The sequence below is a fragment of the Leptosomus discolor genome, chromosome 17 (assembly GCF_034619465.1).
Source record: "Leptosomus discolor isolate bLepDis1 chromosome 17, bLepDis1.hap2, whole genome shotgun sequence".
Lineage (NCBI taxonomy): Eukaryota > Metazoa > Chordata > Aves > Leptosomiformes > Leptosomidae > Leptosomus > Leptosomus discolor.
Window position 1 is genome coordinate 14,705,328 of NC_141407.1, and position 25,080 is coordinate 14,730,407.

Genomic DNA, 25,080 nt, shown 5'->3' on the forward strand with positions numbered 1-25,080 from the left:
CATAATTTTTATTTCTTAGTGCCTGTTCCACGAGACTAGCGTACTGGGGTTGCTGTTACGAAGCATCATCTCTGAAGCTTGCCAGCTGCTGTATAACATGGCTGTGTTTGGATAGGGACCCTGAGGAAGTGTGTTCTTTGCGTTTGAACTGAACGGGGGTGGGTTTTGAACTAGCTCTTTTTTTTTTTTTTTTTCCTTTTTGTGTTGCAGATAGATAGAAGGCTGTTTCAGAACAGAATCCCACCACGTGAGCTGTATGTAACAATAGGATAGTCCTGCTGGAAGAGCTTAAATAAAAAATAGAGACTAAACATAAAAAGGGAAGATGCAACAAAACACGGAGAAAATGAGGGAATTGTAGTGCTGATCACGAGAAGTCTGTATCTTCTGTACATCTTGTACATATACAAGTTTTCTTCTGGAAATAACGGCTGCTGTTTTGCTAGAGGGATGCAATACTTGCAGCCAAGTGAAACCATAAATGTCTTGCATCTTCAAGGACACCGTACCTTGAGGGGTTAAAGAAGCCCTCTAACGTAACTTCTTTTTTGGCAAACTAGTGGAGTTACTCCAGTGTGGTGATAGTGGCTGCTGGGGTGAGCGGTTGTCCTGAGATGTCGAGTTCCTGTTTTCTGTAGCAATAGTTTTCTTTGGATTCTCTCTTTCCGTCCCCATTGAAAGGTTTACATAGTTGCAACCTCAAGGACAGATTTTCTGCAAAGATATGAAATATTTGGAGACCTTGGAAGAGATACTTCCAGATATATTGCTGTTGGAGCTGGAAAGTTTGGAGAAACTCTTAAGACTGACAGCAGCTTTGGTATGAACGAGCATTTTTATTTTTTTTCACAGAGTCAAGGCCTGGCTTCTGCTAGGCAAGCTAACACAGGGATAGGTACACTGACTTGTACTTACGGTACAGATTTATGGAACAATGTTATCAGTGCTGTTTAGTTCACCCAGAAATCTGAGCTAACTGCTGCCGTGGTTGCTAGTGGCCTGAACTGCCTGTGTCTTTTTGAAGTGAAGCTGCTGGTCCTTCCCTTATGCAAACAGAGCACTTGCTGATAGCCTTGCACTGGAAGTCTTCAGGCACTCATGTATCTGATCTGTTAATGTTTTGAGCTGTTGCATCCTTGCCTAGGAGAATGCAGCACTTTGACAAAAGTAAGTCAGAAACTTGTGGCTGATGAGCAAGAAAGCTGAAGAAGGTTTAATAGTCTCTTGATTGGAAAACAGCACAGGAAAACGCAAAGGAAGCTATCATCCAGCTGAGAGCAGTTGCAACAGCACTGTAGCGGAGGTCAAGAGAAGCAGCTGTAAAAAGTTTTGTCCTTGTGGAGGTGAGGACTTGTAAATAAGAAATTGCTGGAGATGATGTGGAAGCTGAGATACTCACCATGATGCAGAGATTGATACAAAATCCTATAGTGGCAAGGAAATAGGGAGTTCCTAAGGGAAAGGTGCCAAACTGAAATACCTGGCCTTGCCAGACATGACACTTCAAAGCAAATGCTACATTCATTAACTTAGATGGGTTGCAAAATAGGCTATTTTACCTCCTTCTGAATGGAGAGTTGGAAGGACTGTATGTGTGTGAGACAGTCAGATAGCTTTTGTTCTGGGTAGTGAGGTGTAAAGATTTGAAACACAGGAAGAATCTTGGAGTTTGATTTCTTGCAGAGAGGAAGAAGGAAATTGCTTCAAACATGGCAAGCTCTTCTGCTAGGAGTAGAGTGCGCTTCTGGCTTTGTTTCTCTTAATTGGAATGGAACTGTGCAAGTTATAATTACTCTGGAAAAACTCCTGTCACAAAAGCAGCAGGATCTTCAAGGATCATAAGAAATTGAGACTGACAGATTGAGGTTGTTTTGGAGGAGATATCGATACTATTGCAATGCTCTCGTTTATCATTGTGCACTTGGCTCGTCATTGGTACCTGATGAATATTTGTAAGAGTGGAAACAAATTTTCTCAATATTCTCCTTAGACTAAAATTGGGTAAAGTAAAAATGTTTACGTTACGCCATTGCCAACCATCTGGAAAAAATCTCATTTAGTCTATCCATAAAGTAGAGCTGGAATGCTTCATAAATCTGTAAGTTATTTGCAGCGTGCTTGGCTTTACTGAGAAAAAAAGTTTTTTGTTCCTTTACACTCTCCCTGTAGAGGGAAAAATCTCCAGTTATCTCTTCAAGAGTTTGTAGCAGTAGCCTGACAAAGCTGCTCTAATGGTCAGTAGGCACTGAGTGCATGATGTGCAGTGGGGCCCAACGTTTTTATGCAAGAGTGAGGTTTTGAGATATAAGGTTCTTTCTTGTTCCCAGCTTTCTTGATTAAGGATGTGGTAAGGCTTATCCTCTTGCTGAAGAGGAGAATTTTTCTTTTTCCAGCTGTCTCTTTTCTTCCTTCAGTTCGCCGCTCCTAGCTGTACTTGCCTGAAATACAACTTGCGATAAATAAGATGTATTTTACAGTAATATATATGATGTATTTTATATAGAGAGAAGTGTGGCATAGTAAATACATCAGCTGTTCTTGTGGTAGGTAGTATTCATCTTCAGAATGACTTTGGTATCAACGAAGGCTGTTTCCTTGTCAATGCAAAAATCCATCTTTTACCATGGGAAGAAATAAGAAAATTAGTATTTGTCAAGTGTGCGTGTTTGTGCACGTAAGAAATGTGAAAGTTGCTAATTCTGTTTCCCTGTCTTGACAAATAGATCATCTAAAGCAGCTGGGTATTTGCAAGAGAAGACTTGGACAGCACACAGATACTTAATCTCTAAATCAAGTTCAACGATGCATTAGAGGAAGCTGGACTGGCTGTACAGAGATTTCACACTGAAGGATGAATAGTGAAGAAGAGTTTTATGATGCCGTTACGGGTGAGTGATGGGCATAGTGCCAAGGAAAAAAAAAAAGCTATAAACTGCATTGTGTGTGTGGTGAAGGGCTGGTAACGTATTGCTGTTAACAAATCAAAAATAAACTGCTGTTGGTAACCTTGTAGTGCTATCTTCTGAAAAGAAGAAAGGAAGAACTATAATTCAGGTTCAGACTTGGAAGTTAGGGGTTTTTTTTATTAAAGCTTGATGCTGGCTATGATTTTATCACCGTAACAGTCCTTTAGTGGCCAAGTCTCGCATTCATTTTCTGTGAAATGCAGGTAATTTAATAGCAGCTTGAGAAATAATGCTTTTAAGACCCCTTGAAAGGTGAAATGTCATCTGTGGGTTATTGTTATTTTATTAATTTCTTGATTTTAATGGAAAACTAATCCTGAAGAACTGAAGTAGAAAATTTTTTTCTAGTCAGAAACAAATTACTGTAGAAATGTGCTTTCAAGATAGGGAGACAAAAGTCATTGCAATCCAGTGTTGTTTCTAGAAAAGCAAACATGAATTGCTTCACACTTGAGCAGTGTATCAAATAGTACTTTTCTTTGAACTAATAAGGATGAATGGTTATTTATAAGAGTCTTACATGGTTTTAGTGGTGAAATAAAATGCTTGAAGTATTTTAATAAAAAAAAAAAAAGAAATCCCTTTAAAGTTGTCAAACAATTTTAAAGTCTTCCACTTAAATATCTCCTCAGAAATCCTATAACAGAGGTGAAATGAGAAATGCTGGCAGTGGTGAGTGTAGAGTGCTTAATGTAGGATCATGGGAATGAAAAGAGAAAATGGGAAGCTTGAAAGCTGAAGGAATGGAAGTAACATGGTAGATACAAGTGCGTAAGGTAGACTTAGACACGGTTGGTTGGCAGTTCATATGAGGAGTAAACAGAGGGGGCTGGGTGAAGCAACGTGACTGACAGTGGGCTGTATAGGACTTGTCACAATTATGTCACAGAGAAGGAAATTTGGATTGCATTCGTGCTAGCTAGGAGTGATAGGGACTCGTACTCCAAATTTGTCTGTAAAACCAAATCGTTGTACCATAAAAATCTTGAAAACCCAATGAATTGTTCCTGCATGTCTTTAGTAACCTTTCAATTCCAAGAGCTCAGGACCATGGCCATAAATGAACTAGATTTTTTTTTTTTTCCAACTGAAAGGTGAACAGAAATGTGCCTCTAAGTATGAGGTCTGTGTTGTACAGCTTTGATGTTGATGCGTTCCTTTGCCTCTTGCTGCAGAAAAACACAGCCTCAGTGTTTGAGTCATCTGCGTTTGAACGCTCTGGTTTTGTCCTCTTTCCTCTTCTTTTTTCCTTTTCCTCAGCTTCAAAACAGATATCCTGCCTGCAAGTGCTCCAGGTGGTAATGACCTCTGAGGTATTGTGCGTGAGACGTTCTTGTACCTTGCAGTCCTGGCTGGCTCTACTCAGAAGTGGGATGCTGTGCATCGCTTCTGTGAGCACTCCTTGTCCTGTCCTAATCTTATTCTTCCACAGGGAGGGATGTGATGGCAGGAGAGAAGTTTCTAAGCAAAAGATCTGATGTCTTTATAGGCCCTCAGCACAGCCCTCTTCTGATGGAGGCTGTTTGGTCTGCAGCAGCCACTCCAGGAGCTAAATGAAGTGGAACTTTTCCCCTTATATCTCTTGCCCCAGAGCATGCCCCACAGGTACTTAGTTTAAGAGGAGTGCTAGGTTTGGAATAGTTTGTTTCAGTTTCTTTGTTCCTTGGGGCTGTCTTTAAAGACAGGTGCTCAATGTCTTTCTCCAGCTAGATGCTTTACAAGATGCTGATGGATTACTTGCACAAACCTAGTGAAGACTAGACCTACTTCTTTGTAGCTGTGTCTTGTCCAGGTCATACGTAAATGTGATGCTAAGAACAACAGTAAATAGGTCTTTCTGCGTTCGTGTTCTGATGCCTGTAGCAGCTCTTTGTTTCTGTTAGCACCCTGGACTGTGTATCTTTCAGATGGTGCTTTGCTAAATTTTTTAGGTTCAAATGGGTCCTGATTGTGCCTGCCTATCTCTTAGTTTTTGGATTGTCTGGACATGGTAGGTGTAGACCTAGTGCTTCCAGGAGATCAAGTTCAGAATCAAAGTCCTTTCTGAGCCAGGGTAAGTTTTCAGGTTCCACAGTGAAAACTTCAGCATTTGGGCTTCCAGATTTTGATTTAAAAAAAAAAAATAAATGTCTGTGGCAGACTCCTCAGGCTGTTCTTTTGAAGGATACTCTCCTTCCTTTAGGTCAGATCAGTAGATGGGCAGAAGCCACCTTTAGGCATGTGCTTGTTCTGCTCTTATTCTAGGATTGGGACATGACTACCAGGAACAAGCACATTCTCCAGCTGTGTCTTAGCTCTGTGTTGAGATGAAAACAGCATGTACGCCATACTCTTCTCCTCTTACTCCCCCAGAGTCCTGGGCCCTGGTTTCCCCAGAGAGAGCTGCAATGTGTTCCCACAAATTCACTGATTTTAGTAATTGGGTGCTGTGGTTTGTCCCCTATAAGTAGCAAACCAGGCTTGAACTCCATGGGAAGTTACGCTTTACAATTCTGCAGCAGTCTCAGCAGCAGCCCCAGTAGTATGCTGCTCCCTTCAAGATACTAGGAGTTCACTCCTTGAGGAAGCCACGATTTTTCTGTAGTTATTAATTGGTGACATCCACTTCTCGAACATGAATCTATCCTAAGGAGACCCCTGGATTTTGTTGTGGTGGATTTCATCTCTTTGGCCGAGAAGTTTCCTGCTACTGATGCTGTCCCCATCACGTCTAAAAGACACGCTCACGTGGTGGAAATGCATGCTGGGTGGTTGGGAATCATCCTCCTGGCAGATGGTTTGACCCTGACTGGATGATGATTACACTTGTAAATGTGCAGGATGGACTGTGTTACATAGGTGATGAATCGAGTTAGTGACTGGTAAAGAGCTTCCATGGAGAGAAGTTTCTTTGCATTCAGAGGTTATTAGCATTGCTGATTAGTTGCACACTTGACATCCTTACTTTGTGAGTGAGTACCGCCCTTGGGAATCTCGTGGGAATGTTACCTGTGGTCTCAGTTAATTCTTGACAGCACAGCATCTGCTTTTCCTCAAACACAAGAGGTAGTCTCTGAGACTGGATCAGGTAAAGTGGTCAATCCTTTGAGGAATTTTAGATTCTGAAATTTTGTGTGAGACGGGGAGCATGTAGCTTTGGTTACTTGCCTCTAGCCTGTGTTACCCTGGGTTTATTAATCTCATCACAGACTTGTTAAAGACTGTGCCATCAGGTTCTGCTCTGTGGGAACTGTAGCCTTCATCAACTCTGTCAGATATCTGTTTGCCAAACTGTTTTGTGGAAGGATGGCCACCGAGCAGGAAAATGCTTGGCTAGTTACCAGGGTAATTTATTTTTGACAAACGTGAATTGTTTTGCCTTCTTAAATATTAACCTGCAGTTCCATGGAAGTCTGTTCTGTGTCCATGAGGTTAATCCAGCCTGGTGTATTTGTGAGGATGTTGCCCTTCTGTTTCCTATTGCTTGGCTGTTGTTCACTGCAAACTATTGCTTTCACTTGGGGAGGAGGAAGTGAGGTCTCTGCTGCCAAATTTATATATTTTCATAATGTCTGGATCAAACTGATTCAGCAGATTCTGCCATACTGTTTAAGTACTGCAGACCTTGTGAAAGGCCAGCCTGCCTCCTGTCGGAGCAGCGCCGTATGGCTCGGGGTGGTGAAGACGGGCTTGTTTTGAGAAGTGGGGAGTGGTAATTTCTGGCAAAGAAACAATTACCTCTTGCTTCACTTGCTGTCTATGCTTCCAGTCTGTTTATCCCTATTCCTTATGCCCTTTTTAGGTCTGAAGGTTGTCAAAACTCTTGCTGTTTTGATTCCCTTTCAGTCTTGAGTGACAAGGCTTAATTAGTATTTAAGGAAGTTGCTGACTGTACGAAAGGGGCGGTCTTGTGTCTTAGTACCAGACTCGTAGAACAGTGTGCGCCTCTGCTCCTTCGTAGGTGGATGTATAGCATAGTCTGAGTGGACTCGTTTTATTTGCAGGATGTGGAAGAAGAAGAAGAAGGCTAAGAAAACTAGAGTTACTGGCAAGTCACTTTTTTTTTTTAAGCTCTTGAAATAGATTAATGTTGCCACCCAACTTAAGTACTTGACTTCGAAAATTTAAGACTTTTTATAAGCTTTTGTTTCACCCTTAACACACACGCTGGGGTTTTTGATTAAGCTAATTTTTGACATTTCTGTGTGTGGTCCTCTATCCCCCTTTTAAATCCCCATTTTTATCCTCGCTCCCAGTGGCTTTTCACTATGAAAACTGTCCTGTGAGTGAAACTTGCCTCCTCAGTTTTGCAAGTTCAAGGCTCTCATGGCAGCTGGAGGAAGGCTCTTTTTGTAACTTAGAAAAACCACAACAAATCATTTCAGTAAACTGGTTTTATTCCAGATCAGTACTTCCTCCGTGAAGAACATTCTCCGGGTAGTTCTTCACAAAGCTATAGTACTTAGAACTTCATTGAGAAACAGCTTTTAAAACTTTCTCAATGGGCTTGAAGTAGACAAGCCAGTGGAAAGGTTGAAAGTATAGTTGAAAGTCTAGATTATCCAGCTGTGTACCCACCCTAGTGGTTTGGGGTTTTTGTGTGTGTGTGTGTTGGGTTTTTTTTAAAGTAATTAGGTGGAGGTGCACTCTGACAAAGCAGACTTTGCACTTCTGGTATATGTTATTTTTCTGGAGCAGGGATTTAATTTTTATTGTTTGTATGTAAGACGCTTGTTTGAATTGGCATTTATTTATCTGAATCTAAATTCCCATTGTACTGTTTGGAACAGGGCAAAACAATTCTGAATCATGGAAAACCAGAAAGAATAGAGTGGATAAAAACAATGAATGTTTCATAGGGTTTGCAAGATTTCAGGTACAATGTAAAGACTGTAATTCCAGTAACGTTTTCCATACCTGTTCCCCTGTAAGCCAGTTGACTATTCCTGTTCTGAAGCTTTACTTTAGGTGTGCTTATCTCGTTGAAGTGCCCATTAAATGTGATGCTCTTCCTTATGTTGTGTGCGCACGATCATCTTTTCTAGGTGAGGGCACATGTACCAGAAAGCTCATCTGTTTTTTCCAACTTCATCAGACAAAGTAATAAAAATTATTTTGTTGTACCCTACAGTACTTGCCTTTTCTATCTCTCTTTACTGTAACAAGTTCCAAAAAAAGCTAATGTGTGGTTAGAAATGCCATTTTAAAATTATAAATATTTTGTTGTGGGTTGACTGAAGATAGGCACGTGCTTTATTTTAAGAGGGGTGTTTCAGAGTAGTCTTCGTTTTAATGACCTGAGTATATATGTGACTATCATACTTTCCCATTAAGTACTAAGACTGCTAAGGTGTGGTTATTGCTGTATAATTACAGGCTTGTGACATCAAAATGTAGGAGACTGTCTAATACATGACATCACCCATTACACCTGCTGTTTACCAAATAAACTCATATCGGGGGTAACTTCCTTGTGCAGGTTTCAACGTTACTGTCATGGCCTTGATCTCTGGAAAAAAATGCAGCTTTTTTGTTTCTGAACACGTGCCTTGCCTGAATTGCTTTAATAAAGTAAAAGCACCCTGTTGGAGATGTTAACAAAAAGAAAGGTTGAGGTACTATTTGTGATAGATACACTCTATTTTTAAAAAGTTAATGACAGAGGATCACAACATTTTACTTTATTTAAAATTGAAATAATTTCCGCCAAAATGGATTTCTTTACTCCAGTAGAGTGTTTACATGCTTTGTAATATTTTGGAATCTTTCTGTACCCACAGCTGGACTTTGGGATAGGCTGTAGCTGAGTGTGATGGTAGCTGTCAGCACATAAGCAAGTGGTTGCCCAGGTTGTGACAGCTGGAGTGAAAGGAAGACGAAAATGATGTTAGTGTGTTCCTTAAAACTGTGGCAAGAGTTGTGTGCTGGTAAACACACGTGTTTTCATGTTGCTCTTGGATTCTGACTTGTAAATCAGAAGCTGGAAACTAAAGTCATCTTGTGGTTCTTGATGAAGAATTGACCCTTGTGGCACTCAGAAAGGACTGAATGCTCTTTGAATGATTTTCAACAAAAATGTTCCTTTATTACACTGAGCGATCAGTGCTCTCTCTGTTGTGATACTATGAGAGTTGTGAAGAGGGATTGTATTAATGCATCATTTTAGGGAGCTCTGTGTTGGTGCCGCAACTGGTCCTTATTGGTTGTTAACAGCTGTCCTGCAGCCCGTGTAGCAGCACGGACAGGAGGCCTGTTGCTGTTGATCGTGACCGAGTGTGCGTGTGTAGATCTGCATAAAATGGTTTTTACAATTTTCTTATTTAAAGGCACATGCGAAAGTAAATTGTTGTTGTTCTAAGTGTGTGTGGGGAAGTAGTGTGACTTAAAAAAATAAGATCATTAGACTAAAATCTCAGATTGTTGGTTTAGTCCAAGTTAGGGCTGCGTGATTACAAAATCTTGTGTTCCTGTAGATTCCTGTTGGTTTAACTTTTTTAATGGATAAAACTGTTCAAAGGATGTTGATATTGGGGGTGTTGACATTGAGTTACAGCCGAGTTTCTGGTAGCTATCTACCCAAGTGGATGGAATGGGGTTATAGGAAATGGAGCCACCTACTGTAGGTCATGCTTTGGGTCGCTTGTGGAGCTCAGGGAACGATTCGTCTTGATGTCCACAGGTTCTTGCCGTAACCGTTAGGGATGCGTTACATGGTCTGCCCACATGGATGGCAAAAAGGAGTTAGAGATCCTATATTTCTGTTGTTCTAGGAGTCTGGATGTTTGCCACGGGATTGTGAAATCGCCCTTTTCTCTCCCCCTCGCCCCCCCTTGCCTGTTAGCAGTATAAGTAGGCTAAGTTAATTTTTTTTTGGAAGGTCTTTGAGGAAAACTATGTAACTGAACAAAATTACTGTAATCACACTGCAGATCTGAAGAACAGACAATGCAGCTAATCTGCTTAGGAGCTACTGAAGAACTTGTAGGATTTGAAATTGGTTTTATATTCAGCAGTGTGAAAAATTAGTTGAGAATGCTTGATTCTAATGCAATACTTGGCTCCAAATACTCTTGGAAATTAGGTCATTTAATAAAGGGTTTTCACTGATATTCTTTGAAATAAAATAACCTGGTATAAGTGTACTTACGCTGTGAGAGTTATGAAATGTGAGTGGCACTCTGTGGCATAATAAGGTGCCTAAGAAAACTATTGCCTTACGGTTTTTATACAGGCTTTGATTCTGACAATTCTTCAGGAGACTTTTCAGAAGCAAATCATAAAGTTGCAGAAATGCTTGATCTAGATCCACACCAAAGCAATAGGACTGGAAAGCACAATGGAGAGACAGAGATTCAAGAAAATGGAATTAAGAGACACAGGTAAACACACAGTACTACACAGTAAATGAGACGTGAGTACGTGCTGGCTTATTATCTTTTGGGGGATTACTGTTCTCGTTGAAAGAGGTTAATTCTCTGGAACTGAAGAGACGTTTCACTTGTCTGCTTCCTGTGTCAGCTCTAGGTTAATGCCTTGCTTCCTTTGTAAATTACATCAATACCTACAAATGCAAATGACTTATTTTTTAAGAGGCTGATAATGACAGTTGTTTTTCCAATTACAGGACGTCATTACCCGCCCCAATGTTTTCTAGAAGTGATTTTAGTGTGTGGAGCATATTAAAAAAATGCATTGGACTGGTAAGTTACCTTACCCCCTCGATAATTTAAGCAGTTTGTGCCAAAAAATTGCTTTCATCTGACTGAAGGGATAGAAAAGTTAGAGTTTCTTAGAGAGCCCAGTGTAGGGCTTGGGGTGTTAATGGTGTGATGTAATTGGGTCACAAGCTTTTTTCTTGGACTCGGAGACACAGACCTTTACATTGCTCTGTGTTGTTGAAGGACCCCGATGCTTGCATTGGTGTTGGCCATCACTGCTGGGTTGTTTTCTTTTTTTAATCCTTTAAGAATTACACGTTTGATGACTTCATTCTTACTAGAAGTGGAAATGATGTTCTGCACTGGAGGGCCCTGCTGCCATAGCCGCTTTTGAGAAGCATTAAGCATTTACATTCATATCCAGTCTAGATCTACTGCTACAGTCCTTTGTGAATGCGAGGGACAAGTCAGTGAACCCTTCTACTAGCTTAACTTATGTCATCTGGGAGATACAGCTGTACTGTCAAAAAGCCTTTTGTTAGGATGAGCGACCTACCTACTAGAATGTCTTGCTTGGACCAAATCAAGTTCAGTCAGTTAGGGGTAGCTTTTTTTTCCTTACTGCCTGTGACAATGTGAGCAAAATGTTGCATTAACTTCATCTGGTGGCATTCTCCTTTCCACTAAGTTTTAAGTGCTTAAACGATGCTTTAGTGCTCAGTCATGAGTGCAGCTTTTTAATTAAACAGCCAGATTTGCTTAGATCTAGTAAAGGAACTGGGGAATTGGAAATCTCTGTGTCAACTTCTTGTCTGTCTTGTATCCACATGCGAAATGACAAACATTCTGACACAAATATCAGGTTGCTTAAATAAAGCCACTACAATTTCTTATTCGAATCCTATTCTTTATGCAACTGTTCCTTGCAAAAAATAATTTGTGGTTACTGCAGTAAAATAGTTAGATTTTGTGCGAATAGGTATGTGAGGATTTCAAAGGAATGCGTGGTACTTAAATATCAGTAATGAGCTGGTTGGCACATCGTTGCTGCTATCTATGGAAGTTTTTACCTCTTCTGCTTTATGTAGACCGCAGAACAGAAGGTAACATTGTCCTTGAATTTACTAGGTTAGCCAGATCAATTTTTCAAGTTGTTTATTCTTCCAGATCGCTAGCAGGGTTCTGCAGCACTTCTAGCCCCTGCAGCACTTGAGAGGTCTACTATAGGCTTGCCAAATGTCTTTGAAGAATGCTATAAGTAAACTAACTGCGGTTGTCAGTTGTTAACTTAGTGTTGTGTCTATGAAATTAACTTCTCCTTTTGTTACCTAGGAGCTGTCTAAGATTACAATGCCTATTGTCTTCAACGAGCCATTGAGTTTCCTTCAACGGATAACAGAATATATGGAACATATATACCTCATTAATAAGGCTTGTAGTCATGCAGACCCCCTGGAGAGAATGCAGGTAAGCAACAGCTACCACCTTCTGGTTAGTTGAGGAGGAGGGTTTTTTTCTCCCAGAGTCTTTCATTTTTAGACAATTTCTCACTTGAGTGTATTTCTTTCTCTGGGGCAATCATAAGAATGTCCATATTTGTCTGTAAAGACAAGTTTCTTGTTTCATAGTGGCTATTTGTGACACGTTTGCACTTGATGCTGTGCACAGAGTTTTGGCCAAAAGTCTAGTGCAGGACAGTGCCACAACTGCCGATGCTCGAGGACCTCAACCCTTTTCAGGACTGCTTTAACTGCGACTCTTTGTGGTTTTATGTCAAGATGAAATCTTGGCTTTAAGTCACCCCAAATTGATTTGCTGAGTGGCTCCGTGACCTTTAAGTTACTGGATGAAAAGTTGCTGTGACAGAGACAAGCTTTACCACTCTTTTCTTCAAAACTGGTTGCTGTTGGGAGTAGAATCTAGTACCTGGCTGGTGTCACAACAAGGAACTGAATGTGGTGAAACTAGGCGATACACTGGTAGTGCTCATAGCTCTGTTTTTACTTCAGTGAAGCTGGAATGTGTATCTTGTATTCTGTGTTTGTGTAATACATACCCCTACTCCTACTTACCGGCCTGCAGGAGCTTCTAAGTGTCATTTGCACCTGCTGGTATGACTCCAGAAATCTCAGCTGTGGTAGAAACAATGCTTGCCTGATGCTAGGAAAAGCAAGACTGTTCCCAACGAACTGAGGGTGGGGGACAGTCAAAATGGGGGGAAAAGCCAGTTTAAGAAACCAGGCTGTTCTCTTAGAGGTAGGTGGAGAAGCATGGGGCAGAGTATAATGTGACAAAATTTACTACAGAAAATAATTCCTTGTGGAAATGAGATTCTTATTAACTGCTTATATTTTTCCATATCATTTATCCTATGGCTTACAAGTGTTTTGGCTTTAAGCGATATATAGCACTCTTTTTGGAAGAATAATTAAATACTGTAATGTGCAACAAATATAATATATTAAATGTAGAGTTTTAATGTACTGTTCTCATAACAATGTGTTCTTAATTTGCTTATAGGCTGTAGCTGCTTTTGCAGTTTCTGCTGTAGCTTCTCAGTGGGAAAGAACTGGCAAACCGTTTAACCCGCTGTTAGGAGAAACTTATGAATTAACCAGGTACTAATTACTTTAAATTGGGAGCTGGGGCTATTTGTGTTCTTGAAGTAGCAGACTCTCATACTAGTTTTGTTGTTTATTCAATGAAATAAATAATTTTTTCTATACTTAGAAATGTATTTTAGATTTTTATTTTCCCCAAACCATCTCAAAATCTTTGAGAAGTTGTTATAAAAGCTAATACTTTAATTTTTTAGGTTTAAGCAGAGTATCCTTTGAATTATTCAGAGAAAAACTGGTCCATGTTCTTCCACCAAAGACATTTCCTGACCAGACACTATTAATTACTTTAAATAATGTTTTGCTGATCATGTCAGATAGAGGAGGGTCTGAAGGACTTCCAGCTTTCTTAAATGAGTGATATGTCTGCAGCGGAGAAGAGAATTTTCAGTCAGACCTGCTGCTGCTGCCCAAAGAGTTTCAGTATTTTCATGAGTTATTTCAGTGAAACTTCTTCAGATGTCCTTCTGGGTAGAACGTAATTCAGGTGTTTGAATGTGGGTTGGTTTGGGGTATAAAGAGAAAGTGTTCAGAGTACAAATTCTTTCATTTTGTTAATCTTAAGTGTGTCGTGGGACTAGAAAAGGAAAAGTCTTGCCTTCAGTTTAATAAAAAAATAGTTAAAATTTTTTAAAGTATCAAACAACTCTTATCTTGTAACATTAAAAAAAATATTTCCTGTTTAATGCTTTTTTTTGTTGTTGTTGCTAGAGAGGATTTAGGATTTAGGTTTATATCTGAGCAAGTCAGCCACCACCCGCCTATTAGTGCATTTTATTCTGAAGGCCTCAATAAGGACTTTATTTTTCATGGATCAATCTATCCCAAACTAAAATTCTGGGGAAAAAGTATAGAAGCGGAACCTCGGGGAACAATTACTTTGGAGCTTCTGAAGTGAGTATGAGATATAAATACCTTTTGGTCTCCTTAACATTTACTTGAATAAAAAGATAGGTGATAATTGTTCTGTTGGCTCTTCATAGGTGATTCTCTGAAAACCTCTTGCTGAAGAGGTGGTAAGAGGATATTTACACGTTAATTTTGTCTCGCCTTTAAATATTGTTGTTGGTTTTGATTGTGTGGGAAGAACTGCATCGTCCAGAATAGCTTTCTGTGTGATGAGGGAACCTGAGAAACTTGGCAGGATTGCCTTGTCACCTGTTTAACGCTTCCTCTGTATGATCACCTTCCTGTTGAAGTCAAGAATGCCTCTTGGCTTGTCTCTAATTGCATGTGTCTCTTACAAATCATGTGACTTTCCATAAGTTGATTTGTGCCCTGGTGGCACAAAGACCCTTGGGCTTTCCCAAGGAGGACACAAGGATGCACTAGGTAATAGTTGCAGAAAAAGTATTCTGCAATTGAATGCTTCGAGGTGCTTTTATAAAAGCTTTCCTCAGGCCTAACGGAGGTTGTTTTGAAATGTTGTCGTATGAAATTTCTAGACATTTGGTTTCAATAAAGGGTCAGCTTGCCTGCCATATCAAGCATTGGCTTTTCCTGTAGTTTCTTTTGAAAGTGTAATTTAATTTTCGAGCTGCTGGCATCCAGTCTTCTGAAGCTTATAAAAGCATGAACTGGTCTTGGATATAAATGGTGATGGAAATAGAGGAAATTTCTTCTGAACGTGGAAGGAACTATGTTAGTGTAGAATGAAGACGTGACAGAAGTAAAGCTCGTTGCTTGAGAGAGAGCCTTTATTTAGAAGACTTTTAAAATTCTTGCTTTGGCTAATCAAATTACAGAGCACAAATTTAAACTGGAATATAAATGATTAAAGCATTTATTTTAAATAATCGCTTCAAGTTAGTGGCAGAAGTTGAAATCAAATTTTGAGCCTTTCGGTGTTGTGATTCATACCATTCTGTTGGTTTGAGTAGTCTGAGAACTGCTCAGGGCCTGAGTGAACAAGTAACTGTTTAAGAAGCAAAATTGCAAGTCAACGTTAAGTACTGTGTTTATGTTAACCGTGACTATGACTAACATGCAGTACAAAACACGCTTCTTCCTCACTTCTCCAGCACAAGTTAAGTGTTTCAATTTATCAGCCACCGGCCGTGAGTGTTTTGTTTTATGCTATACAGCTTTTGGTGTCAAGTAGTTCATGAATAAAATTGCGTGCTAAGGGTGGGGGGGATGAATTTGGAGGGTTCTGGTATTTTTTTCCCCAACTTGAAGAGCAGTCATTGTTCTAAAGTATGCTTGAAGACAATTTGCTGTGGAAAATGGTCAGAATTCAATGATCTGTTTTTTCGTTGTGCTGGAAAATGACAGGCCGGTTGGAAACATTAAATAGGAGTGTTCCCTCCATACTCACTGGAAGTACAAGGCATTTGTTACAAAGAGGACGCTGCTTGTTTCTGTATTTTTTTGTCTTAAAATAGAATTTGCAAGCTTTCCTAAGATTGGTTGATTGCCAACCAGGTAACTTCAGCATTTCTTTTACCAGCATGGAAAGATGAGCGAGAACAGATGGCTTTGGGTCTGCTGAGCTGGTGATAAGAGGAACCCAGTTATTTATTCTAAAAGTGGTCAAAATGTTAATGTCTTTTAAGGATTTGGAATCTGTTGACTCATCTTTGTAGAGGTTTACAAGAAAGAGCTTTAGGAAGAAGTTTTTGGTGCTGCTGCAGTAGTTGAGTAGAAGATACTATTAGGTGTTAGTTTGTTGGTCTGGTTCTCCTGAGGGTATTATGTTTTATCACATACAGCTTTAAAAGTGCAAATGAAAAGATGAATTCCTGGACTGCTGTTTATGTTGGGCTGGAATTTGTAATCAAAAGCACAGCAGCTGTAAAACTTAGTATTTCAGCTCTGTAAGAAGGAAGAAAAATAACGGGGGTATCGCTGTATTAACTTGCACTAATGTTTAGATACAACACATTGTTGGCTTATAAAGAAAAGTCTGTTTCTTCTCTGTTCTGAAGTTAACTGCTGGCTGTTCATAGGAGTGCTAAATATTTTTGTCCTGCCATGAACAGATTTGAAAACAGGCTTATGTTCCATCTCAAACCCAAGGAAATGATGTATTTCTCTTATTTTCTTTACAGACATAATGAAGCTTACACGTGGACAAATCCAACCTGTTGTGTACATAATGTAATTATTGGTAAACTGTGGTTAGAACAATATGGAACGGTAGAAATTGTAAATCACAGGTAATGCTAGTCATGAAACGGAGGGGTGGCTTGTAGGGACTGGTGCACGGTCACTCCTGCTACAAAGCAGAGTTTTGATTTTTTTTTTTTGCCAGATTACACAGGAAGCTTTGTTTTGTAGGTCCAAAATCTTGGTGGTGGTTTGTTGCAGGGTTTTGGGTTTTTTTGGGTTTTTTTTTGTTTTTTTTTCCCTTTCAACAGATGCAAACTGTTCATTCGACGGGGCTTAGTATCATAATAATATTAACGAAAAGGCACAGGGCCAGGTGGCTTATGGGAAACAAAGATTTTACATTTATGAGTTACTCATTCAAATTCAGCCCTATTGACGGAGAACAGAAATTAAATTTAACTCCAGAACCATTAAATGGAATAATTGTTGGAGGCTTGCAGTGGACCTCCATCGTGTTGATTGTGATTTGGCACTCGTTAGTTTTGATTATAGGGAATGTCATAAATTAAGGCTATGACACAGAAAAACGACTGCCGAGTAGGATAATGTGAACTTAGAGAATGTCAATCGCTCTGCCAACTGCCTGTATAAAAGCTTTTTACCTTATATGAAATAAATAACCTCCTGTAATGATAAGGGAGAGAATTTTGTGAAAATTGTATTACTTCTGCACTTGTTTTTCTGTCGATAAATGGGAGCTTTAATCCAGCAGGGCTGCTCTTTTGGTACTTCTCATGGCATCAAATCTACAATCCTGTGTCCTGTGTTGGCACAAAAAACCCAGGATGGTCTCTGTATGCTTTGTGCTTGACATAGAGGCTTGGCCTCGTACCTCACCGGGGGAGGTTATTTACATATGTGTGCATCTTGATGCAAGGGAGTTGCTAACAAATAATGCTGGTTTATGTTTGTAAAATGGTTAGTTCAGAATTTTTGATAGGCAATTTAGGGGTAACTCTTGAATGCACTTAACTAGACTTTACTGCATAGGTCACTTGTAAAAGCTGTTTCTCATGACAATTAGCTGTCAATAGATATTAATCTGAAACACGGTGTGTTCATAGTGTGGGTTAAGTAGCATGCAAGACTGCATTCCATTTTATTCCTAGTTCTTTTGGTAAATTTTAGTTAGATATACGTGAAACTGAGAAGCATGGTCACATTTTCAGTTGGCTTTCACAGGCTGATGTCTTCGTCTGCACGTTGACTTCTTTTTTTGTCCTTTCTGTGGAATTTTGAAATTTTTGTGCCTTTTTTAATGCCCTGGTCAGATAATAAACCAGAGTTAAAGAAAAAAAATGATATAAATAACTAGTGCCCAGCTAACGGTAACTATATGGGAAAAGCTAAATAAGGTAAAAAAAGTAAACTTGCTAATCTGTTTAGGGACTTGCTTCTTTAAGCATGTACTTGTTTCCTCTACAGTACTGGAGATAAATGTGTCCTTAATTTTAAACCGTGTGGACTGTTTGGGAAGGAGCTTCACAGAGTGGAGGGATACATTCAGGACAAAAAGTAAGTGATAAAAGCCTCTTGGCCTCTCTGTTTGTGAGCACTGTGGCATTTATTTTGCTGGCATAGTGACCACAACTGATGTGACTGCAAAGTCGCTAGCAATGCCAGTTGTAACCTGTTTCTGTTCTCTATGTCAGTAGTAAACCCCTTGATTCTAGGATGATAATTGTAATTATTATTAGAAAAACTCTGTAGTCCAGTCTTTGGAAATAAAAGTATCTGGGGAAAATGCAGAGTAGTCACAACTGATTTCACTGTTGCACAGTCACAATTCCAGTCTTCGGTTTAAAATAATGAGGATATGGTTATTAGAAATTTTTAATCAAACCCAAACCTGTTTTGTGACTCTGAGTCTCTGTATTGTAAACTTCTGGCTTTATTGCACCCGCGCTCATTTTAACAGTGGCAAGAGCATGTGCTTAAGTCATGAGGATGTGTTCTGCAGGACTGAATGCCAGAAAGACTGGAATAAGCTGAAGCCTTTTCTTTGCATTATCCAATACCTGGCTTCTAAGAAATCTGCAAAGCAGCATGAAAGAGAACAAAGTAGGAAGCTGGGTATTTAATATAGATCAGAATCTGCATGACATGGTGTAGAAGGCTTTGTTAGAAGCAGAAGCTAAGTCTCCTTTGCTTTCCCTGCAGCAGAAAGAAGTTGTGTGTGATCTACGGCAAGTGGACAGAATGCTTATGGTGCACTGATCCCACTACGTATGAGACTTACAAAAAGAGTGAAAAGAGAGGTGGTGAGCAGAAGAAATTGAAGCCGGTAAGGTTCAGGATTCTTTAGGAAGAAAAGATACTGAAATATGAGAAGTGAAAGTAAAACATCTTCTTTACAGAAATGGTGAGAGGGTGGTGAACGCAGGGTTAAAACGCCCTGTCTTCGGTGGGGGTCAGAGACGGGCAGTGTAAGTCCCATGAGAAGGGATTGCACTTTGAACTGGCGTAGACTTTTGTGTGAGCTGCTGGTATTGGAGAGAGCTCATAGAAATGGCGTTGGCCAGCGATTTGTAAAAGAGAAGTCATCAAATACCAACCCCCAAGCTGATGTTGTCCAGTTCTTGAACGAGGAAAGTAGCTCTACTGACAACTCCAGATGTAAAAATACTAGAATTTGGGCTTTAAAAAAAAAACAGTAAGTATGTTTTCTAAGTCAGTTATGCTTTTTGGAGATGCAGCATTTCAGTATTTGGTGCAGATAGCCTTGACAGCAAAGGGGTCTGGAAACATGCAGGGTTTTGTCATCACATGCAAGCGCTGTCAGGTAAGTTTCTGCCAAAGCTTCGGTGTTCTGTGGAAAATGCAAAATGTTGCACGGTGCGGCAGAGGACTGTTGGGTTTCCTGGTGTCGACAGGGTCTTGCAGACCCTGGTTGCTCATTGAGAATGAGAATGACAAGTTAAACAGAAGCTAATCACTCTTAATGTTGAGAGGCCCAAAGCTTTTTTAAAAAGTACATCAGAAAAAAGTGTCACATCAGAAGAATCTGGAGCAACAAGAGGCCTTGCTTTTGGCTCTGGACTCCATCATGGTACAGGCTTATATTTTGACTTCTTTTTTTTAAATAATAAGGTTCTGTTCATCTTATGAAAATCAACTCTTTCTTTCCTTCCTTCCTGTTGAATCTATATTTAGATGGGGAACTGTCTTAACAGTAAACCAGATGTTGACATGGAAAGCAGTCTAAAAGAGTCTTTTTAAATAATGAATACTCAAACCAAATGACTGAAATTAGACTCTTAACCATATGGAGCTGTTTTCTAGTGTATAAAACAGGCCCTGTTTAACTTCTTCGGGTGTTTTTGAGTAAAATAAATGAGCCATGTCAGAGGGGGCAGAAAAAATAGAAAGAGGGTGGGAGTGAGGGGAGGGAAGAAAACCGTGTTAGTATCACTCTAGGATGTTACTGCCTCAAACTTCCCTTCTGGTTGTAGTTTTAATGGTTTCTCATGGTAAAATCCTCTGAAATTCTACCGTGTAGCTGCCTGTGTCCTACGACAGTCATATTCTCTCAGATTCTGAGAGCAGCTCTTGAAGAATACTGCCTTTGATTTTATATATACGTTACAGCAGTTCATCTGGTAACAAAGAAGCTTGTAAGGAAAAACGGTATTTATGAACTTAAGTACAAAGTCTCCGTAGGGAGCGCATTGGCAGTGATAATAGTTATTAGAGTCTAGATAATTGGAAATCAGACTGAAGCGAGGACACATCGGGTTTTTTAATCGCCCATCCAAATCTTTTGCAAATGATGAAGCAATATCCAAAAGCAGGCGTGCCCTGTTTGTCTGTCTGAGGCCGTTACGGGAACCGGTTTAAATGGCAGTCTTGACTCATTTCAGCCTGAAGAAGTAGTAGTCACGTTGGGTGAAATGGGGTGGGATAGGAGGGAAGCTAGAGAAAAGACTTCTGAAAGATGTTACTTGAGTATGACTAATTTTTTTTAAACAGACATTCGTAGGTGGTGGGAGACTATTCAGAGAGATCAGGAGCAAGACCTTACGATAAAAACGAGAGGAACAGTATACAGTGAGGAAAGCAAACATGAGTGGTGAGGCAGAAGCACAGGAGAGTGTTTAATATCTCAGATTTGAACAAATTCTTCACCAGTCACTGTAGAACTCTAGATGAAACTGTCCAATTTCCCTTTGTTCCCCTGCCAAATGTTCTCTCTGTTTCAGAGTGAAGATGTTATTAAATCTGAAAATGATGAGGCTGATGATATGCCAGAGGTTCAAGACACGGTGCAGTTCATACCAGGCAGTAAATTGCTTTGGAGAATAAATTGTAGGCCACCAAACTCATCACAGGTAACTGTTTCAATCAGGCTGTGTTTTGCTGTCCCTGATGACGTATCCAGGGGAACATGAGTCCCGTTCAGGGGAAACCCTGTTGAAGTGTCTGTCCTTAGCGTGCGTGCTGGCAGGCTCTGGCCGTTGGTGCTGCAGCAGTTAAATGACACTACAGCAAGCCGTTTGCTTCGTTCCTGTGCTGCAGGCATCACTGCTGTGTCGCAGGTGGTAGGAAGAATGCGTGCTCTGACTGACAATGCGTGTTCTGACCGAGCTGCCTCAGCGTGAGCCTGGGGTCTGAGGTTAACCTGTCTGCGAGTGGCTAAAATACGGGTGCGTGTTCCCGTCTGCTGACCCTGCTTTTAAAGACAGGCTTCCAAAAAGGCGGTAACTGGGCAGCTGGATGTTAACTTCAGTAGTTTCAACAAGATTTTTTGGTCTTGAGGTGTGGGTGTTTGTTGTTTGTGTGGGTTTTTTTTTTTTTTAATAAAAATCATGATGTTAAATATTAGATATGGACGAAAATCTCTCTTGATCCTCTGAAGCAAACACTGCTTCAAAAATGAAAGCTGTGATTTCCATCCCCATTTCTACCCTTTCTTGTTCCTCCCTTCCAACCAAAAAAACTAGTTTTGTATGAACCTAACCTTGCTTTCAGGGTAGCCCGTGGGAGAAAGGTGACTCGGTAATTTCTCTTGGAAGTTCTGTTGTATCCATTCGGTACAGGAAACCCAGTACCACTTTGCCAAAATAACTTGTATGTTATCTTTAATTTGCTTTTAAGATGTACAATTTCACCAGTTTTGCTGTGAGTCTCAATGAGCTAGAAAAGGGCATGGAAGCAATATTAGCTCCCACTGACTGTCGGCTACGTCCAGATATCAGAAATATGGAAAACGGAAACATGGGTATGTGTTTGCTGCAGGAAATATTTTCCCATTAGTAAGTTTTGAGAGGGATGACTGAAGGGAGGCTGTTGATGCAAGAACGCTGTCTTCAGCTTCTCATTCCCAGAGCAGCCTTAACGCTTTCTGTCCTGTGCTAACGAACGTGCCTTTGAACAGCATAGGATGTCTGTTTTCTCCCAGAAAAGTCTGGCAGGGCAAACGTGTCCAAGGTGGATCCCAAGGCTGCTTTGCCACGTTATGGCGTATTTGCATGTTTGTTAACCTGGAGGGAACTGGCAGACATGCTCTCCTGCTCTGGAGTTTGTCTGGACAGACATGTGGTGAACAGACATGCTCTGTGGCTCTGGCGTTTGTCAGAAGAAACACATGGCCAATAGTGAAAAAAATCACTGTTATGCCTAATCTTAGTCCTTCCCTGCTGTCTCGGTGTGGTGTTTCTGATAGATAAAACACTGACATTTCAGTGTCGACTCCGTGTTTGTAGTAGCCACTTCTCTGAAATGACAGTTTTAGTTTTTCCTTGCCTGAGGTTTTATATTGTTCAGTGAGATTGTGTACAGCAAATGCTTTCTCTTGCTTAAATGAACTATGCTTTATTTCTCTGTGGTCTTTTCTGTGTTTTCTGCATTTTTGTTTCTCGTTTGCTAAGTAACCGATTTCTCTTGAAATGTTTGGTAGATGTGGCTAGCAAAGAAAAAGAGAGACTAGAAGAGAAACAAAGAGCTGCTCGCAAGGAACGTGCGAAAGATGAAGTGGAATGGCACACACGGTAAGGGGGAAGGAAGCTGGGCGTGCGTTCGCTCCTTGGAGCGGTTCGGTACATTGCTTGAAAAGTTTTTAGTCAGGACAGTGTGTGTCTGATTGCCTGCATGACGGCACAATGGGTAGTGTCACTTAAAGCATCTGCTGGGTCAGCAGTGAAGTACGGTAGTTGGAAGCCAAAATTGCTGATAACTTGTCCTGGAGAAATTAGCTAATAATAAATGCTGAAACCTGTCATAATTAACCACTGTGGTAACGCTGGATTCTTTCGGGTTTTGTTTTTTAAACCTACAGAGGTGGGTTTTGTCAGAATGAATAAAATGTTAAGTCTCATCTCTCCTTTAACCCATTCCTGTCCAGCTTTTGGCAGTTGAGTAAGACGTTGTGGCCCTCTAGGGCCTTTTATTTTCACGCTCTTGGGACTTCTTGGCTTGGCTGCTTCAGAAAGTGTTTTGTTGATGGAATATTCGAGTGACTGCTCAGTCACAGAATGCACCACGGAGTAACGTGTGATTTGGCTGCTGCTCCTGCTGGTTGCTTTTCACAGAAGCCAGTGCTGTGCAGTCAAGTGTACCCTCACGGCCAGTTACTGCAGGTGCTTCCTTCAAAGGCAAGAACTTGGGGATGCTCCCATGATTTCATGAAATTCCGAAGAGAAAGCATTCTTTTCTGAAAGCCTGGAGGAGCAGCTACAGGCTAATGCCAGTTAATGCCTTTGAAAATCTCTTCCAGGGAACATACAATTGTTTTCAGTCAACGTGGCTAAAAAGTGAGCATCTGTTAACGTTCTGGGCAGAGTGCAGCTCCACAGAACAAAACTGATTCCTGTTTGGACAGGTTTACAAAAAGGATTGTGTAACTGATTTGGCATTCTTTGAAAGTAAAAATTAATATATATAATCAATATATCATCTAGAGTATCAATGTTATCTTTATTTGGAATAGGACAGCAATTTAAAAGTCCGTTTCATAGTCCTTCTTGACTTTATGTAAAAAAAAAAATAAATTAAAAAAGATGCTTTACAAGGTGGTGATAATTATGTAGGAAGTTTAATGCCTTATTTTTTCACATTCAGAATATTTCCTGAGAATTTTTTTTCTGGTAAGAAATGCCAGGGTGTTTTTACAATGTTTTGTGAAAGAAGCAAATTTTCTTTTCCCCTATTAATAACTGTTCACTCTGTTTGTTTGCTTTTTTTCTTTTATTGTTTCTTTCCTTTTTCTTTTTCGTTTTGTTTTGTTTTGTTTTTTACAGATGGTTTCATCAAGGCACTAACCCATACACTGGGACTTCAGATTGGCTGTACTCAGGTGGCTATTTTGATAGAAATTTCTCAGACTGTCCAGACATTTACTGAAATTACAGAACCGATTGCTCATCTCATCTGGACATCTAGTTACTAGATTTCATTCCAAGCCAGTTGCTCTGGTTTTGTCGATAGCAAAAACCAGCTTTTCTAAGTAAATTTTAACAAAAATTCTATCAGTCAACAATCAAGGATTTCATTATCACTAATGTTGGATTGCCAAATATTTAAATACTGTTGCATTCTTTCCATAAAGCTGCACCTGAAATCATCATATTTTCACTAATTTTCAAAGGGACCTTTGGTTCTTCATTTTTTTCCCCCTAGTTTCTTTGTCAGGAAGATATGCTGTATCCGGTAGAGCACATAACATCCTTGAAAACTACGTAACTTAAATAAAATAGAGATAATATCCTTGTTACTTAGTACAATAGTGAAGAATCTGAAGTTTTTGGAACTCTGAGCAGGGATGAAAAGCTAACGTGGTACCAAGAGGATCCAATCTAGTCCTGGCGATGCTCCCCGGGCAGAGATGCATGTGAACTCCATGGTATGTAGCACTACGTGGGGACTGGAGCTCCGGGCCCCCCCTCTCTCAATGCGATTCAATAATCGAGAGACTCGGGGGAAACAAACCCCAACCTGAGCTCCTCAAACTGTAGGTGTCTGTTACAGAGTCTTCACACCTTTTGGACACTGTGAGCATTAAATGTATACATAAAGCGTACGTTAGAAGGGAAGGGTGCATTAAAAAAAATGTGCTTTTTCTGAAGTCAAACGCTGTTGCTAAAACCTGAGAAGTTTCAGAAGCAATTGCAGGAACGTAGAGGTGGTTACAATGTAAAATATATTGCTTGCTACCACTTGGAGGCTTCAATCTTCTGCACTACCTTTGGCAGCTTTGGCACTATGTATGCTTCTAGACTGAACTTTTCTTTGGAAGCACTTTGGTATGTATATCCACACGAGTTCATATTTTGGGGAGGTTTTGGTTTGCATGTCTTTCATTATTAGGTCATGTCTGGTTTGTACGTTGTGAAAAAGCAGAATCAATTTAAAGCTTTGGCAGAGTTACACCTATTACAAGTTTTCTGTGAGCACGTGATGTCAAAAAGTGGGATTTTTTTTTTGTTGTTCCTTATCAAACTGTCAAAGCCATATAATACTGAAAATAATCAATTACTGAATTGATGCATTCATTTTTCTTTCAAGTGGTACACTTCGGGGGGGTAAGGGGGGAGAAAGGCTTGAAAAATTAGGTCCAGTAATTAATCCTAATGTTGCTTTTTCTTTTATGAAAGCTTTTAATTGAGTAGCCAGGCAAAAATGGAGAGCAGCTGCACTGCTATGAAGTTTACAGGAATTCAGAAGTTGCTGGTGTTAAACCACCAGCAGCTTGAGGAGCTGATGGAAGAACTGGTCTCATTGATGTCCAAAAACATCTGTGGTTTCATCCAGAGA

General features: G+C 40.1%; 1 protein-coding gene across 3 annotated transcripts; it reads left to right on the forward strand.

Moving 5' to 3' along the window:
- The first annotated feature begins 2,757 nt into the window (after window positions 1-2,757).
- OSBPL2 (oxysterol binding protein like 2) lies at window positions 2,758-23,793 on the forward strand. 3 transcript variants are annotated; one of them, XM_009961084.2, is made up of 13 exons: window positions 2,758-2,888; window positions 10,177-10,324; window positions 10,570-10,645; window positions 11,936-12,070; window positions 13,124-13,221; window positions 13,933-14,115; window positions 16,272-16,379; window positions 17,758-17,847; window positions 18,493-18,616; window positions 20,532-20,660; window positions 21,427-21,550; window positions 22,229-22,319; window positions 23,568-23,793. In XM_009961084.2, exons 1-13 carry the CDS (start codon window positions 2,852-2,854, stop codon window positions 23,668-23,670), a joined length of 1,446 nt encoding a protein of 481 aa, XP_009959386.1. In that variant the 5' UTR covers window positions 2,758-2,851; the 3' UTR covers window positions 23,671-23,793. The 3 variants fall into 3 exon arrangements, with proteins under 3 accessions (XP_009959386.1, XP_009959387.1, XP_086330843.1); XM_009961085.2 differs by having other exon boundaries at window positions 10,213-10,324; XM_086474717.1 differs by lacking the exon at window positions 2,758-2,888 and adding an exon at window positions 6,951-6,993.
- Window positions 23,794-25,080: the final 1,287 nt, after the last annotated feature.

Excerpts from the sequence above, each read along its gene's own strand:
- OSBPL2 (XM_086474717.1), top strand. The coding sequence starts at position 6,951 with ATGTGGAAGAAGAAGAAGAAGGCTAAGAAAACTAGAGTTACTG. Across the intron at positions 14,116-16,271 it reads ATTACTTTGGAGCTTCTGAA|ACATAATGAAGCTTACACGT; the intron begins GTGAGTATGAGA and ends TTTTCTTTACAG. Across the intron at positions 18,617-20,531 it reads AGCAGAAGAAATTGAAGCCG|AGTGAAGATGTTATTAAATC; the intron begins GTAAGGTTCAGG and ends TCTCTGTTTCAG.